This window comes from Melospiza georgiana, chromosome 1 (genome assembly GCF_028018845.1).
Source record: "Melospiza georgiana isolate bMelGeo1 chromosome 1, bMelGeo1.pri, whole genome shotgun sequence".
NCBI classification, from domain to species: domain Eukaryota; kingdom Metazoa; phylum Chordata; class Aves; order Passeriformes; family Passerellidae; genus Melospiza; species Melospiza georgiana.
The window spans coordinates 123,107,093-123,126,353 of NC_080430.1; the positions used below are offsets into that span (position 1 = coordinate 123,107,093).

The following is a 19,261-nucleotide window of genomic DNA, read 5'->3' on the forward strand; positions in this document are numbered from 1 at the left end:
CTGCAGAGAGAATTTACTACATTGAATTAGCTGGTCAAAATTTCTTTAACATTATTTTTAAAAGTACATAAAATTAGCAAGAAAAAGAAATGAAGAGTGAATAGATTTTCCTGCACTGCTATATCAGTAAAATGAAATAAAACAGAGACTAAGTATGTTCAAATCTGTATTTCAGAATTACATTTTCTAGTAAAAGGTGGCTCATGATATTTCTACTCTTCCAAGTTTATAAAGGTACTTTAAAGCCAGGAGGTTTGGAAATTTATTATTAGTCTTAAAAAGAACAGCCAACAAGTCCCTGGCACACGAACCAAATGCAAAGTCTCTCTTCCCATGCTGCTGTGTGACTGCAGCTGAAGATGGAATATCACTAAGACAGCTTAATTCCCCTTATTCAGTTCAACACCCAACTATTTAGGTACCACTGTGTAAATCCAAACTGGACTGGGTGATATGGATTAAAAGTAACTAGTTTTAAAAGAAAATTCATTCAAACTTGTTCTTTAGAATGATCAGGATTTGTGAGCATACAAACACAACACAATGCTCAATTGCTCTATCAGAGGCAAAAAACCGTATTGACTTCCTCCAAACCTTCAAACTCTATAGCTGCATTTTTGCAAATCTTTTCATTTAATTAGGGTTTAATTAGGGGGGGTTTCCCTCTCTCTCTTTAAAACACCATTAATTACTGACCTGGAAACAGTATGGTCTCCTTAAATCATACCTTTCAATACAGTTCACATCTTAGGTTTTTTCAGACTTTAAAAAAAAAGTATTAAATTTAAAAAATCAAACATTCAGAATAATTCCAATGATAGAAAACATAAAAATTTTAAAAACTTAATTTTTCATAAAAATACATGTTTTAGGTATGCAGTGCCTTGCCCTTTAACAAAGCAGAAGACATCATCTTTTGAAAAAAAATCTACAAAATTGAAAGCAGTTATTGGTATGAGGCAGAGATTTGATTAAACAGTTCTGATAGATGCTGACAAAATAATAGAAAGTCTCTTCCCACCACTGCAGGCAAACAATAATCCAGCATCTGAAACTTCTCATCAAGTATTTTAAGTGCTTGTCAAATGGCAAAAGAAAACCAAAACAAAACAAAACAAACAAAAAAAAGACAACAAAAAAAAAAAACCAAAAAAACCCAAAAAAAAAAAAGATAAATATATGCTCATCTGAGAGAAATGAAAGCATTTCAAATGAAAGCATCTAAGTGTTTTGTTTGTTTTTTTTTTTTTAATTAACTATTTCTTCCAGCTGAACAACAGATACCCACTGGAGGATAAGGAAACACCTTGCTGTTAAACAAATTCCTCCTCTGAGATGCATCACAACATTTCAGAATCACTGGCAGCTTTGTCTTAAGAGTGGCTGAACGTTAGGAACTGTGCTTCTGCACTGCACCATGAAAAGGTCCACACGTATTTCCATTCAAGGGTAGTAATCTATTTTAAAACAAGAATTTATTGTGTTATAGTATAAAGACACTAAACACAAAACAAAGTGTTTAACAACATGAATATCGACACAAAATAAAAGCAAGATAGTTTCAAGCCAATTCTGTAACTATTCCATGTGAGAAATTCCAAGTGAAAGAAAGTTACATACACAGGGTCACCCTTAGGAAAGGATGGCACCACCTCCATCTAATTCAAGCCCTTTTTCAGGACATCATAGCATTGTCAGAATAGTTGCATTATCTTGAGTGCTTGAGTGGTATATAAGCTTTGTCTTGGCCCTCTCTATATAGGTGAGCCTACCCACAGATCTACAAGAGAACCAATGAGGCATTTCTACTGTAAACTATAAGACCTGAGGTACATTCTCTTCTAATCTACCTTGCATTTTCTGATCTAAATAAAGATATATTATAGGGGGTGGGGGTTTATTAAAGAGCAGCATAAATTTGGTTATTTAACTTCACTATAGTCCATGTGACAGCACAGGTCAATAAAATGCATAATGCTTTGTACTACAACACCCATCTTCAACAAAATACATATGGTATGTCATGAAGCTTCTCTGAAACCATGTATTGTTGTTTCCCAAGCCACTATATGAAAAGGAACTGAATTTGAGATGTACTTAAGCCATTTCTTCAGACATTACCTGGTCACATTAAGGTCCCTTTCCTGTGGACTATTTTGATAGGATCTACTATATGAACCACTCATACATTAATTTCTGAACTGTTTCAATTCATACAGAGCAGTGAACAAGACTATACAGATTAAGTATCAGATTACTGCTCGTTCATATGAACCATTTCCAAAACTAGCCAGTTTGATGATCTCACAACAATAAAATTTTGCTAAACAGAAAGTTTAGAGCATAAGTATTTCTTTTGTTTAAAACTACCTTTTTTGGCTCTTAAAAAGAAAATTAATTCCTTGTTTCCAAGACTCATTGTGAAAATATATACACACATCAAATTTATATCCAAAGCTAGATTTTTACCATTGAGTTTTAAAGGCCAAGAGATATTTTCAGTACAGTAGGAAAAAAAAAGCAGTTCCTGAAGTATATTGTAGCCTCACTTTACTGCCAGTATCTACAGTTCTGATGCTGTACAAAATACTTCTCTGAAGCAAATCCATCTAAACTCTATCCACCCTGAGTTAAGCATCTATACTTTTTAAAAGTGTTTTAAACAATAAGTAACAGAGAAGTATGTACAAGGCTATAAAACATTAGTTATCATACAGCAGATTGAAAAAAAAATAATCAGTCTTTTCAGCCAATTTTCTGGTTTTTATTGTAGTTAGTCATTGTGGATTTGGTTTAGGGATTTTTTTTTGCTTTTGTTTGTTTTTACATCAAGCTATTACTTCATTTAGACATTCATGCATTAATTGCTTGAATTTTTTTTTGAGTGCAACAATAAGGCAACAGTAAAAAAAATTATAGAAATTTTGCATATGTGTAAAGGTATTTAGTTTATAAAAGTGCTTCCTAAAAAGACAACCTAATTGCAGTATCAAAATATTACAGAGTGCTGAGAACAACTGTCATTTCAGTAAATGTTGCTCCAGAGAAAAATGTCTGATTTTAGGCTTTTCCCCCTTTTTTTGGTGAAGAAAAGCCTGGAAAAATTGGCATGGCTACGTGGGACAAACAAGTTAAGAAAATATACTTTAGTCTAAACTTAAATAAGAAGGTCCACACTTTTTTGTGAAAACTTTAAGCCTCTGTCAAAAATGTATTTTTTTTCTTTTTATAATACAGGATTAAAAGACAAGATGATGCTTACAAGATAAAGAAATAATTTACATGAAAATATCTTCTGACAAAGCTTTTCAATCAAAATATTGTTTTGTAACATTCAAACATGACATACAACACAAAAGAAACAGTGAATGCAAACAAAAAATGTTATATGGATTGCTTTTGAACACATAAATAAATGAAATATTGGTGTAGGCAGTAGGGCTCATGCTGATGGCTAGCAGGAAATAACAGTGTGCAATCTATTTGGAAAAAGCTCTAAAGTACAAATTACAAGCCCAATTACGGACTGCAGCAAGTTCAGTTATATCACTGCCATCCTCTATCTCCAAAATAAATTCTTGTTTAAATCACTCATACCCTAAATTACTCATACCTTTGCTTCAGAGATATGAATAACTATATACAAAAAGTAGTTTTATTTCACCATAGGGATAACATTGTACCTCTCTGCCAATGTCACTTGAAAAACCGCCCATGTCAAAACAATTTGACAGCACATAAACAATTTAATAAATACGTAATGATCTTATTACAGTCCTTCAGGTAGGCATGTTAACTCATGCTGCTAGTTTTGTGGTCACAGTGCATAGAATCCAAATATAAAAGAATGGGCTGGATTTCAGGTAATTGTCAATCCCTTGCTTATATTCCAAATATATCCAGAACTTTCATAAGCTCAGTCACGTGTCAATCTTTTTTGTGGCAGGAGAAAACCTTTCCCTGGTACAATGTCCATTGCCGGCAATGGATGCACCAAAACCGCCAAGGAGCTCAGTGTTATTGCACAATATATGAAGACCTGGAATTCTTCCAAAAGCTTAAAATAAAAATAATGGAATTATTCTGACATTTCTGGACACCTGCATTAATACTGTATGACTAATAAAAGCATGTCAGTTGCATGGACTGAACCAGCGATCAACATGCGCCCAGAATGCACACTAGTAAAAATGCAGTCAAAGGAAGTAGTCTTCATTGCCTATAGGTCACTTCCAGTCAAAGGTTAAAGTTCAAAGACTGAATGATCAAAGTGCTCATTTTCTCAGTAGGACTATCTTCTGCTACGAGGATCACAAAATGGTGGCATCAACATGTGTCATCTTTAAAATAAAAGAAGAGCATTTATGGAAAACATATAAACATTCTAATTCCAAATTAGCAAGGTGCTATAGGCAGAAACAATTCCTAGCACAGACAGTAACATGCAGAGGAAATACCCTGATTGAATAATTCTGTGATTTTGTTCAATAACGACTCGGGGAGAAAAGAGAGTATCAAAAATTAAACTTCCAAAATACATATACACCCCCAAAGACATCAGTATTAGCAAATACTCCATAAAAATGACAGTCATTTCCATATTTGATGTTTAGAAAACCACTTGCCAGGAAAATGAAAAATCAAATGCTTAACATTTTGCACCCTTGAAATACAGCAGATCCACAACAGTTATCTAATTAAGACATCCTTTTAGAAGGAATATATAGGGATAAGACTCAGCAGAGTGGGCTGCTTTGATGCATTCTCAATCCTTTATATGTGTGTGTGTGTGTGTGTATATATATATGTATGTAGGTATATTAGTTTGTTTATCAAGATTCAAAACAATAGCTGACAGATTTATGCAAAAAGAATAGGTTACTATTATATGCCTAAAATCTTAAACCTGGAAGTAAATTACATACACTAAATTTTAGATACTGTAATCAAACAGAACATACTATAAAAATGCACATTCTACACCTATCTTTTCTGCATTATGCTCCATATTAATGATCTCCCATTTAAACATTCTCCTTCACACATCAACCTGCAGTATATTTGCACCTGCTAGCAGTAAATATTGAGTTGTTAACAGAAAGCAAGGTTACTGTCTGCTTATTTTTAAAGGACTTACTTGCAACCTCCCACACCTAAAAAATGTAGCCTCATAAACATTCTACATTCTCATGGGAAAATATTATATCAAAGCTATTACTTGTAAAAAAACTCTTTAAATTTTTCAGTAGGCTACTGGACATGTAAAAAAAATGGACAAGGATGCAAAAGAGAGAGAGAAGGGACATTTAAATGGTATACTAAAATTTTAGACCAAATATCAGAGAAAACACTTTCTACTTAAGAAAAAAACAAAACCAAATCAACGTCAAAACCCAAAAGTAGTAAGGAGGTGCTGGTTGAAAACAAACACCATTACCTTTCCCTTCTTCCACACCACACCCTTCCCCCAAGAAAAAAAAAAATCTACCTCCTGAGAACAACAAAGGAAGTCAACAGCTTAATGAAACAGATTTCAGTCTGGATGCCCAAGTAAACCGTATCTGGAAGATCCTCCTCTGTCTTTAAGACAACATGAGCAACTCTCAGATGGAAATTCAGCAGGAAAGTCAATGCACAGTTGAAACAGACATTGGGTAGGGTAGACAATCTAGAAATATTTTCAGTTCTCAAAGATCAGGAGCTTTAAAACAGGGCTTGTGAGGACATCATTTTGTAGCAAATAAAACTCCATAACTCTGCTCGAGGAATAAGTTGTTGTGTGGGGGGGGGGGGGGGTGTGATATGACACATTAAAAACTCTGTATTAAGATGAATGCAGACACATATTTACATGTCAGAATATGTCTCTAAGGGCCACTTTATCACTCTGTGCTCATCTGGGTTTTCTTTACATCAGCTCCCAACCAGGGACTATTTTTATTCCCAGGTAAATAAGTTCCAGGCACCTACTGGAAAAAAAATTTCCTTCAAATGCATGTATTAATACCTAGGACAGACTTCTTCCTAACTCTCAAAACACAGAGCTACTATGTCACATAAAGCTAAACCAGTCCAATGGACAGCAGAAGTGACAGAACCACTCTGCATCTCCCTGCACAGGTTGTTGTATTAGCACTGGCATTTAATTTCTCACAGCAGTTAACCCTGGACAGCTGGTTTTCTTTCCTGGGTGGGATTTTTCTTCCCTCACTTATCTAGCCAAATGTGGTTCAACCACAAGATTAGATATATATGACACTGCAGCTGAAGCATGTGCAGAAAATAAACATCTTTTCACACTTCCCATTTTACTGTAACAAACAGTATTTCTTTACACCTGCTTAGAAAACACTGACAATTTAAAGATCATGCCTTGGCCGTCTGGTTCTATGTCTACATAGGAGAAACAAAATTAAATGAGAAAAGAAGCAAATGACACACACAAAAATGGAAGGGAAAACACACTAATAATTTATGAATTTTTTCTCTTGTGGACATCAGGAATATTTGTTTTTTCATGTAAGAATTCAAGGTGGTGGGGAGCCCAATGAATTTTTAATGAAGACAGTATGAGTTATTTAAATGAACTGACTTTCTTTTTCTTGCTCAGGTTGGATTTTAGGTTGCTCTGAATTTGAGGATGGGTAAGGTTTACTGACTTCCAGAAAAAAAACACTGCATAGTTACTTCATAGTAACTAAAATACCCATTCAATAAACTGTAAGCTGTGGTTTTGAGCCATAATACAGCAACCTTCAAAATCAGTAACTCAGATTTCTTTTCATACTAAGTTTCTGTTTTGCTTGTTTAACACAAATTGAATTTCATTAAGAAATAAAAGTACTATCTGCAGACTGTTCTGCTTTTAAAGATTTCTTCTCTACATCAAAATGAGACTGGTACAAATTAAAAGCAAACAGAACATTTTAATCACAAGACAAAGCAAATAAATGGAACTTTACCTGTTTGTCTTTAAAAATAATTAGCAAGTGAAAATAGCAAGTTAACAAAAACTCCCAAAACTGCCATTTAAGAGAAACAAAAACTAGAAATGGAGAAGCACCAAACACATTACGAGAGGATGAAAACAGAGAGAGAAAAGAAAGTGACTGTTGAATAATCTGGTGAGGATGAAAAATCTATCCTTGTGTGCAATATGATTATTCTTGGAGTCAACTTTAAAAACAACCACATGATGGTCCCAAATTTCTTAAATACACTTTAATCTCATGGCATACAGCAATTTTCACAGTGTACCTGAAACCACCTCGTTTTGGGGTTACAATTACTGTATTATGAGAAACAAAGTTTCTTTCTGTTACATTACCGTATGTCAAAATCCCATGGGTCTCAGCAAGTTTTATGAAACTATTAAGTTTATCTTGTTAGGCCATCCATGGGCTTTTAGGAATCTTAAGAATTTTCAGGGTGAAGACTTTGGAATTTGGCTGTCCAGTTAGGAACTCTCACTGCCTCAAAATACTTGCTCTAGTTTTCACATCAGGGACAGAACCTATGCTGGAGTAAGGAGGCCATGAAAAACAGAGGATGTCTTATGGTGGAACCTTCACCTGACTCTGCAGTGATAGAATCAACTGTTCTGCACTACACTAGCATGGAGTATTACCTTCTCTGACATATCCCTTCCTAAAGTACTCAAAGGACTACCACTTGTACAGAATTTTCCTAGGGAAAGCAAGGAAAGCATCGCTAACAAGAGGAGAGAAACAAAGAATGGCCCATCTCTATCCCCTTCTTCTCTCTTTCCTCACCAACGGAGTGGATAAGACAAGCACATACAGCCAACTGCAGCTCTGGGTGGAGGATGACAAATGCTGAGGCAGAAGAAAGAAACCACAAAGTATAAAGCAAGACACACAACACATGGAAACAAAAGAAAAAAGCACAAAAGCAAAAGCAAAGCAAACCCCAAACCAAAACCAAACAAAGAAAAAAACCCAACACAACACTAGCACTGCAGATGCTAGAAGTTTTAATATGCTTTTTTCTTCTTGATCTTGTCCATGGAGAATGTCATTACTATATTATTGAGTATTAGTTTTTAGGAGCCTTTAACATCAGTCAATTGTCCCATACTGGAAATTCTGATTGAAGAGATCTATCAAAACACATAGCTGTTTACAAATACATAGGTATCTTTTCAACAACGTAAAAGTTTTTAAAGTGTTAATAAAAATAAGAAAAATGTTTAGAGCAAAACTAGTTTCACCATGGACTTTCCCCAATCCCAAACTTCGTACTTGTCATAGATTGATAAACTTTACAAGAACTTTCACTGAAAGTCAATCCTACAATTTAAAACATGTTTAAATTTCCACCAGGAATTAGTCAAATGTGATATAGAAAAAAAATCACAGCAGAGTATCTCAGAAACAGGATTTAAATAATGTTTTCAGTTGAAAAAACAGAGTTTAATGCTTTGAACACATTTATCCTACTTTCCTACAATTTAATTGTCTTCAGCCTAAAAAGAAGTTAAAAATTTCTGGTCCTAGTTAGATACTTACCATGATACCACCATTTCGTTTTCTTTGGATTCTTGTTACATGTTCTTACATAAAATGAGTTATCTGGAGGTCGCCTCTGCAACAGAAGAAAAGACCTACAAATAATCAAACAATCCTCACATTGTAATACATACGCTATTTAATAAGATTATGGCAGATTACCACGTGAATGCAGTGAAAATGAGGCAACAGGCAGGACCAGACCTTTTTGGTGAAGAAAAATCTCTCAAAATCCAGGTAACAAATTCTTACTTGAGATACTCCAAGAAAATAAAACAGTAAAAAATATCATACAGTTTGATGATAAATAGGGGAGAAAAAAATGAAAAAAACAAACAAACCAACAAACAAACAAAATATACTAATTCACAAGAAACAGCTGTTGTTCAAAAAACCCCCCAAATTAAATTCCTTTGCTACTTGGAATCTAATTCTGATGCATTACATCCAATTCCCATTCTAAGGCTCAACTTAGAATGGCTGAAAAAATTAATTTCAGTAAGTGCAGCTGAGCATTATTACATATTCTTTGGCTTTCTTCAGAAGTGCCATCATTTACAAAATACATAGGATAGAATACAATGCAAAGCCATTTCGGGGTGGTTTTTTGACTACATATATGACTAGGACTGATTGGAATGCAAAATAAAAAGGCATGCTTGGATAGCACATATGGACAAGCTCTGACCACACCTAACTTCCACAGACAGCCCTCTGCGAAAGAAACGGTCAAAAGTGAAAGGGCAATCGCTTTACTAAAAGGTCTCTAAGGTATCAGTGCCAAAAAAGCAGCTTAGCACCATTTACTTCCCTGAAATGACAATTATCAAGTTCACTGAAATAGTACAGATGCAAAGTTAGAAACATCTGCACTAAAGACGTTTCACTAGTCATTCCACACTCCTTTTAGAGGAAGGATAATTTTACAAAGAATTGTTCTGAAGCATGATTGAACTTTGCAGTCAGTACAACTGGAAGGGTTCCATCCACTGCTCTTTTCCAGTAATGATATATAAGCAGGTTATCATGAAAACAGTGGCAAAGTACTCACTGCACTGTTTATTTTGCAGTTCTAGTTTAGTCAGTAGTAGAAATGTAGATACAGTAGTTTTGCCTATTTCAGAATTTGAGAAATGAAAATTTTACTTTGTAAAGTAGAAAATTACTAACTTTTACTTATTCTACTTCAACAGTGCTAAAAAAGCCCATACCTTTTCTTTGCAGCTGGAAAGCATGCTAATAATGCTAAGACAAACAGATTGCACTGAGAGGGCTGGAGACCAGTCTTCCGTTAGAATGGATAAACAGATATGACCATTGCTATAAACATGAGGATGAACAGGGATATTGTCTCCAGTAAACATGACCTAAAAAAAAGAACAAAAATAACTAATTTATAGTCCCTGTTTTATATAAAACTGTATTGGTTTGGGGAAACAATATCATCTTATTTAAGAAGCAGGTTTGCCATTTTCACTTATACTAAGACACTTCACCACGCTGGGTTAATTCAATTTTGGAAACTATTAAGTGAAATTAAAATCAATGGAAGTCTAAATTGCTAGTGAAGATGGAGTTAAATATAAGGTTAAATATAGAGGATTTTCTATTAATATTTATACAGTATAAAAAAATGCAAAGGTAACAATGTAAAGACTGCAAAATCTTGCAGCCTCAGTCTTCCACATCCTAAGGAATACAGCTGTCTAGCCAAAACACTGGATTTAATGACTTTATAAGCCACAATGTTATATTCCAAGAAGCACAACAAGATTAATAAATGAGTATTTCTATAAACTTGGACATAACAGAAATAAAATTCTGGACACCTCACCCAGGTTCCAGCATGAAGAATAAAATTAAGATTCATCAATCTTATTAACTATAAATAAATATCTTATTAACTATAATAAACTATAATCAACTTTGTGAAACCAAAGTTTACCAAATAGGAAATATTTTTGAAACATTACTTCAAATAAAAATTTTGTTTGACATGGAGAATATGGAAAAAAAGCATTTAGAACCTGAACTTCTCTCTATTAAAAGATAGTACTACAGTCAAAAAAAGGCTAGAAAAGCAATTTTGACAATTCCTGCTCTTACATCAAGTTTTTGTCAAAATATATCACTGGTTCAGGACGAACAGAAAGAGAGTAAAAGTGAAATCTTTATATCAGTATTATACTCCTGAATTCCTTTTCCAACTCCTTTTATGCAATAAAACCATAAATCTCTACCACTCATAACTATAATACCCAGTAGTTTCTCAAGCTATATAGGTATGCATCAAAATATGTAAACATGTACACACACACCCACCTCCTCACTGATGACAAGCAACACCTTCATCATATAGGAAACTGAAATTAGAGAGCTTAATTCATCTGCAAAATGGCAGACAGGTTTCTAAGGCATAAGAGAAACTGGATGCACAACGATCTTTCAGAGGTCTTCAAACTGGTATTTCTTAAGCATTGAAGGGCTTACCTTCATAATCCTGTAATGCATTTCACTTGTAACTAATATCCTGTTTTTAAATGACAACCTGAACTAGGCAGACTAGGTAAGTAAAAGAATGCACTCTATGACAGACAACATACATTTAAAGGCAGAAAACATCCAAGTGATTAAAGCAGTACAACTGAAAACTGTCAATTCACAGTAACTAGCTTTGCAGGAGAGGTAATTATGACCAAGAAATTGCAGCGCAGACCCTACTCCACAGCCACATTTGAAAAATTGAATTCTAGCCATTTAAAACAATTCAGTACTTAAATTTTTAATTGTTTTCTGTGATAAAACTCAGCGTAGATGTATGGATCTAATTTGCTGCTAACAATAAATTGCACAGAGAGACACACGAGGTTGGGTAATGAAGACAAACAACCTGGAACCAAATTAAACTGGTGATCTCTTGTGGATCACCTATAAATTGGTACCTTGCAAACCTGATGAGGTGCAGAAGTACAAGCAGCCAGTTTATTCTGTAAAAGACTGAAAGTCAGCATTCTAGTGTTTATCATGGTAGCTAAAAATATGTTAATTTTTATGGCTTAAGTGTCTCTCACAGCTCCATGCTTCAGTTTTAACACCAAGGAGAGAAGTTGCAGAGATAATTTCTAGAACTCTGAGCTGAAACAGACAGTACAAGAACTAAGACACTCTTGCTTTTCTATTTCCTTTTTCAGAAAAGCAGGGCTGATAACTGGCCACTACTCTTATCAGCCATATTTTGAAGTGTTTCCCTCAGGTAATGGAGGAATGGAGGTACACAGCACATGCTGCAGTTTTTAAAGTACTGCTGTTCCTTCAGCTCTCTAGGTTGTTTGAAAGCAACACGGCATCGCGTACCTCAGTTATAAGGCTATTTCAGGTCTCTCAAGCACATCATGTATGTACGAGAATCCCTATCAGAAGCACAGTATTTCTTCAGCTCTATTAACAGTGGCAGCACAGAAGATGCAAGAGTCTTAAAAATCAACCAGAAAAAATATGTTGAAAGTAAGAAGGGATGAAGCAGCAGTTTATGGTTTACTTGGCTCCTGCATCACAGTATTGGGGATCTTCCTACTTTACCCTGTATTTCAAGACATGAATATCAACACCAAAGAAGCCTCCAGGTTACACTAATTTCATCTGTTCACGCAGACATCAGAGTCCTATACGTCACTGCAGAATCATTTGTAAAGAAAAGGCACCTGCACGATGTGTTTAACACAAATTAAAGTAAGCAAAGCTGGCATTAGGCTATGTGGATAATACAATACTCAGCACAAGTCACACAGCTGTAAGCTGAAGGTAGCAGGAAGAGAGAAAGAAGGCAGCAATTACCTGAGGCGAATCAAAAGGATACCGACTACTAAACTTAAATAAAAGCTGAAATTTTTCCCCTTCATAGAGTGTTCCTGGAGCACCTTCCATGTCTACAATCCACCTAAGGAACAGGGGAAAAAGCAGTTAGCATTGTGGACTGACAAATTAATACTTGTACTCCTGGAGCACTGGACTAATCAAATCAAATATCAGTCACAGCCAGACCATCTAACTTCTCTTCTAACACTGCAACAATCACAAAGGTGAACAATACACCAAGCCTGTATTTACAAGAAACAAGCTTGGTGTTTTGCATACAGGCACTGGCACAGTGATGCAAATTGTAAATATAATTCTGACTTGAACTACACACAGACTTGTCAGTTCTCAAGAAATGGCTGCTAATGTGAGACAACAAAGTTGAAAAAAAATCCCTACTTGAAAACTTAAAAGGTTTGGAAGGAAACAAATTAGTACACATTATCTTTTGGATTGGTTTACTTCTCTGTCAATGAAAATTCAATACAGTTTATTAAAATAAAATCTGTAACAAAGGGGAAAGGGCAAAGCTCATCTTGTACTTATATTTGTGAAAAACTCAGAAATTGAATGGTATCTTGCAGGTAATGGAACCAAAAATGGAAAAGTTAATAGTATAAAAATTAAAAGGCCCCAGCAAATTAAAACAAAGTCCAAAACCAGGGTAATTTGAATCTGTAATGAAGATAACAACTCAACATACCAGTATTCTTTTCCCTCTGCTTCTTCTCCTTCCACCATAATACCATAAAAGTAACTGACTGGAGTTGGTTGGAGTTGCTGGGGAAGAGGCTGGTGATGTGGGGTTTTTATTGTTGTTGGGTTTCTATTGTGGTTTTTCTAGTACAGCTAAAAGCAGATGCTTTGCATATTGTCTGACACATACAGCAACATTCTGCTATTTAACTTCCATGATTTTGCAGTTCTGTTGACCACTTAATACCATCCTTTACAACAGCTATTTCCCAATTTTGTTTTTTTACCTTTGATTGAGTTTTACAGAGCTAAGCAACATAATAAGGTAAAGAGACTACAAAAATACTCAGATATGGTTTACATCAACTCAAGGAAGGCAGCTGAGATTTTGCAGAACAGCAGTGTACTCAGAAAAGTAGACATCTCCAGCTGGCAGCTCTGATGATCCTCCTGTAAGACACTCACTCCCTCTGTATTTAAGCCATGCACATTTTTCATTTTCCCCTCTGTCACACTTTGTTTTTTTTTTCTGGTGGTTTTATTACTGTTGTTGTGCTTTGGGTTTTGGCATTTTTTGAGAAAAACTGCTAGCTCTCACACCTTTCAAGAGGAATGCATCTTCAACAGTAGCATAGGGGCAATACAGTGAAGGCTGATGAAGTAGGTTTCATATTTTAACTTTGTGAAGATGCCTTTGATTTAATCTATCTGCACTCCAGATCACTTATCTCTTCTTATGCTTTCTACTTTTACATTTATACACACAGTGCAGCAATACTCTTTGGATTTGTTGGTTCTTGTGATCCAGAACTTCCACTTTCAAGTTTTTTAAATAGTTTACTTTACTAAGTACAAGATAACTTTGCCTGGACATTGCTCCTTTTATGGTCAAGGAATCACGAGAACCCATATTTCCTGTGTGCTTTACAGTTTAGCCTTCTCAAATTTCTAATCCTTGTATATTTAAAATAAAAGATTGCTCAATGTTTTAAGTGACCCAGTTACATCATGGGATCCAATTATTTTATTCAACATCTTTAAAACCCAAGCAAGTATTGCTACACAATTTTTTAACACAGCCAATTCAAACTGTGACTTGATTAATGAACTGAAAACATGGTACCTGATACCAAAAACCCTCAAAGAGAAAAAAATATCATTTTACTTTTGACAAGAAGCTTCTAAAACAGCGATAGTTTCAAAATCTAGCATGACAGTAAATAGGAAGATTTTATATGCAAGGTACTAAAAGGTATAAAAGTTGTACAGGGCCAGAAATCATAATGAGGTAGACCTGTGGAAACAGAGATATCCTTTGCAATCTGCTCTAAATATTGATTTAATACTCTTTTGTTGAAATAAGTGGATACCATTTACAATATTAGACTGACTCATTTTTGCAGAAAACTAAAAACTGCTATTTCAGTTTTAGTCGTATTCATCTGAATTACCACAAAGGCCAGCATAATTGAAAAAGCAGTGAGTGTTTAACTCATGCTGTACATATATAGCAGCATACATGAGTCTCAGAAAAGCCTCATGTAACATGGTCTGAATGCCACCTCCCAAAATGCAGATGTGAAAACATCAACATTCAGCTCTATGTTTAAGCTGCTCCATCAATCAATAGCATAGTCCAGAACTTGTAGTCTGAGATCATACTCCCATCAATGTTTACATGGGCTCAATGTAACATTTTAACATTTTTTAACATTTCTCTAAAATGAAACTAAGAAAGTTATGAGAAAAAAAATGTCAACACAGCCTGAATCTTTTGAATTTCTGTCAATCAAAAAATAGATTAATACCAAGAACAACCCCTGTCCATTTCAACAGACACAGAATATTTTACCATGTTTCTCTTCCCATTTCACAAATCACCAAGAAAGCCAAGGCAGGGAAAAAGTGCAAACAAGTGTACCCAGACAACTTTGCTTTTTAAGAAGTTTTCTCCACTTGCCTTAGAAAAAGAAGGTAATGAAAATTAAAGGCTATGACATACATTCTATTCAAATGTCACAGAACTGTAAAACAGCTACTCCATTGTTTCAATAAATCTAGAAGAGTTTTGGAGGTTAGTAGCTATGAAAGACAATTAAATTATTTTATTATAAAATACGCAGGAGCTTATACTAATTGACAGTTTGTTAGACAGTAAAATGCCTAATAAAATTTAGTAAATTCACTGCCATTTTCCTGAGGGTGTCCAACACAGTCTGGCAATATGCTTACTAAGGAGAACAATGTTTCATTGCCTAGACTAAAAAGAACTCCAATGTTACTTGGAGTAAGTCATGGAAGTGTGAAAAGAACTGCTCATTATTTAGTCTTTTCAGCATGATAGCAGAAATAAAACAGCATATATACTTACTGCGTAATTGAATTTTGTACACTCTTTTCATCTAGAGTCATTCCCGGAGGTGGATCATTTTGAAATGCCAATAGTTCTTTTTGTAATCGTTTCTATAAAGAAATTGTATGGAATATTTGAAATACTAAATAAAGTTCAACAATAAACATGCACACTTAAGTACATTTATCAATGTTTGAAAGGCAAAAGGAGTTTTACTCGACAATTTAAAAACAAAGTGAAATTGAAAGGTGAGAAAGAAGGATGACTTCACTCCTAGAAATTCAACTGAAAAGACATAGGCAAAATAAGTTACAAGCTTTAAACTTACTTTTTGGGTAAAATACAGTGGCACTTACCTTTGCAACACTGCAAAGGGAAGAGCTGTTGTTACAAATGACATGGAGATACAAATGAATTTGTTGTATAACAAGAACATCTGCAAGACCTCTACCCCTAGCAGCAAACACTTCATATTTACACAACATCATTAGAATTACAATTAAATCTACAAGACTTTAACAGCACAACTCCCTCCTCTAAGTAACCTAAGACATTTCCATTTGGCATCTGTGCAAGCCTTTGCCTTGTTCTAATTCATCCCAGAGGACAGAACAGAACACTAAACCAAGACTATTTGGATTGCACAACACAAACTAAAAACTTTACACTAACAGCATCTCAGAACCTACAGAGTCACAGCACTTATCAAAGTGTTATGGCAGCAGCTCAGGTAATTCTTGCCTATTCTGACAGAGATAAATCAGTCACTGCAAGAAGGTCTTTCTGTAACAAGTACCAGAACCATTTCTTACAATCTCCTGAGCAAGGGAAATGCAGTCTCTGTGCTGTCATTGGCACTGCTCTCAGAGTCAATTTTCTCCATATAAAGTTACACAATATGTTTTGTCATTTGCAAGCCATCTAGATGATAAAAAGTTCAGGGCTTTCTCATTTCTACTGTCCTTTTTTCCTGCCAACTATTTTAAGGTTACCATCTACAAGTTCACTTCAACCTCACTACAAGTCAAAATTACTTTATACTCCAAAGGAATAAAAATATATGGTTTGGGGATTTACTACCTCATTTCCATTCAAAATTCATATTTTTTTAAAACAGAAGTTTATCACACACTTGTAGCTGCCTTCTAGTGCCTAGCAGGACTTAAAGTTCCCAGGGGAAAATAAAGCGTTGATTTGTCAACACAGAAATTATTCAGTATCCCATCAAATATATTTGAAATCAGACTACAATACATTCAATCACACAACTCACAAAGAAAAGGCCCTTATACATTCACAACTTACATTCTGAAAGTACTGAAATAACTTTCTATCAAGCAGCCCTAAAAACTTCCTTGGGATTCTATATTGAAAGTTCCTACCTGGCACTGAGATACAACATATACAAACTGAAAATCCAATGCTAACATTTTCATAAGCTGTCTACATTGCTCACACATTAAAAAAACAGGTTAGAATCCTAGTGTTTACCTTTTCCTTTCTCCTCAGATTAAGAAAACACTAACAGTGTTTCCAACACCATTATTATGAATTAAAATGCAAAGGAGCAAAGTTGCAAAGACATTTTATAAATCCTTAATTTGAATGGCAGAGATGTTTTGAAGTCAATTCTTTTTCTGGCACTTCCCCAGACCACCATCAAACAAGCCTCAAAGGCAATCAACCTGTGTGTACTTTATCACCTAGAGAAATATTTTAAAAGTTCAGAGATGAGAACGTTTGACAATGGAAATTCAAACTCCCCTAAAGAGGAGATTTGGAAACATTGGTTACAAAGTAGCAAAGAGCATATGTAGAACAACAAATCATTCCGTAGATCCATTTACTTCTACATGGAGACCAACTATACAAATTTGTCTTATAAAAAGGAGCCTAAGACACATTTTAGACTTTCATTAAAATCAGAAACATTAAGCTATCAGTGTCTGACAGTAATTTGAAGAGACAAAATTTTGTCTGTTCTGTATCCTAAAAAAAATTTCAAATTACCAACACTTTAAATATTATCTAATCTCAAGTTTACACCTTTGGCCCTTTCACCAGCAACCACCTTTTATGTCTAACACAGACTCAGTCATGTTTTTGGCCATATCACTAGCACAAAAATATCCTCTGTTTCATAGGTTTTTGGTTCTTACATACTATGTTTATGGTCCTTTCTAAACAAAAAAGCCAGTAGCAAAAAGAAAAAAAAACACATCAAAATATATACTTGAACAGTGTACCACAGAAGTGCTCTGTTCCTCTGATCCTAAAATATTTGCTGACACTGGCATGAGGGCCTGTCCATTCAGCATAACTAATACATACAGACAACATGCTACTTCTCATTGTTTGCAATTCCAACAAAATTCACAAAACATATCCCAGAGAAATAGCAAGAAATACTATTTACACTTTGGGTCAAATGTAGCATATCAAACAAATCATATTTTTAAAGAGGTTATTATTTCCCAGTTAGCCAATTCAAATAAGTATCAGCGTAAGCCAGAAAAACAAAGTCAAAGAAGGTATAACTCCTCCCATCCATAAAAAATCCTGGACAACTGGAAAAAACTGATGAGCAGAAGGCCACAGTAGTCAACAACAGCATTGGGGTTTTTTGCCTCAGTCTCCAATGGCAACCTCTCTTCCCACACCACTCCAGTGGATGGACAGCAGGGGGGAATGAAGTCCCTCCCACTCTAAGTAAAGGTCAGGTTCATGGCTACTTGAGGAACCTGAATATAAACAGATCTCTGGGACCCAACAAGCTGCATCCCAGACTCCCGAGAGGAACTGGTAGATTCAGTTGCCAAGCCACTTTTCATATTTGAAAAGTCACAGCGGCCAGGTGAAGTCCCAGCTGACTGGAAAAAGGGTAAAAAGGAGACACTGAGACCTGTCAGCCTCACCTCTGTGCCTGGGAAGTTCATGGGACACATCCTTCAAGAAGCTCTACTATGACACAGGCAGGACAGAGAGGGATTCAGGACAGCCTGAGGCCACAGCTTCACTGAGGCCAAGTCCTGCCTGACCAACCCAGTGAGCTTCTACAATGGAGTCACTCATCAGTGGACAAAGGAAGGGCTACAGAGGCCATTGATCTGCACCTCTGCAAACACTTTGGCATGGTCCCCTACAAGATCTTTCTCTCTAGGTTGGAGAGAGATGGATTTGATGAGTGGACTGTTCAGTGGATAAGGAACTTGTTGAAGAGTCACATCCAGGGGCATTGCAATGAAATGATCTTTACAGTCCCTTCAAATCCAAACCATTCTATAATCAGTTCCATCTGACCTCTATTTGCAGCTCTCAGTGGAAATATCAATACAAGAAAAAAAGAAATCTATACCATTTCCATATAAAGCTGAAAAGAGCATGTTCAGTAGAAAATGAATGTGTTATCTATTAAGTCACAGAAACCACTCTCAGTGTTACAATGAAAACAGTTATAGCAAATAAATTTATCACATTTAAATAAGGGACTCCACAAAAAACTCTGACTATGGTTATCTATTAAGCATAGGAAACTCCAGTGCAATTCTGATTAATGGTAAATTCCTAGACACAGGTCCTCACTGGACAGGGAAGGAAGGGATTTAGAGGTGAAGAAACATAAAACTCCTCTGGAAATGTTCTTGATTCAGAGCAATATCCCAAACAAAATCAAGTTTCAGCAAAAGGTATTATTTCCTTCTGCCTTACAGGAACCTCTCTAATCCTATGTCTGCCTAAAGAACTGTATTCCATTATACTACACCTTGATGGATTTTATGTATCTTAGCACTGCTCCCTCCCAAATAAAGAGGCTCTCACCCTAGAATTA

General features: G+C 35.3%; 1 protein-coding gene across 1 annotated transcript in view; it reads right to left on the bottom strand.

The window, feature by feature from the left end:
- Positions 1-1,456: 1,456 nt before the first annotated feature.
- The window catches only part of UBE2W (ubiquitin conjugating enzyme E2 W), a 32,324-nt gene continuing 14,519 nt past the window's right edge, over positions 1,457-19,261 (bottom strand). Inside the window, exons 2-6 of the mRNA XM_058031805.1 lie at positions 15,451-15,542; positions 12,363-12,465; positions 9,740-9,895; positions 8,529-8,604; positions 1,457-4,340 (exon numbers count right to left, since the gene is read on the bottom strand). Of these exons, the coding sequence (XP_057887788.1) occupies positions 4,327-4,340; positions 8,529-8,604; positions 9,740-9,895; positions 12,363-12,465; positions 15,451-15,542 (441 nt within the window). The 3' untranslated portion in view covers positions 1,457-4,326. The remainder of the gene's footprint in view (positions 4,341-8,528; positions 8,605-9,739; positions 9,896-12,362; positions 12,466-15,450; positions 15,543-19,261) is intronic.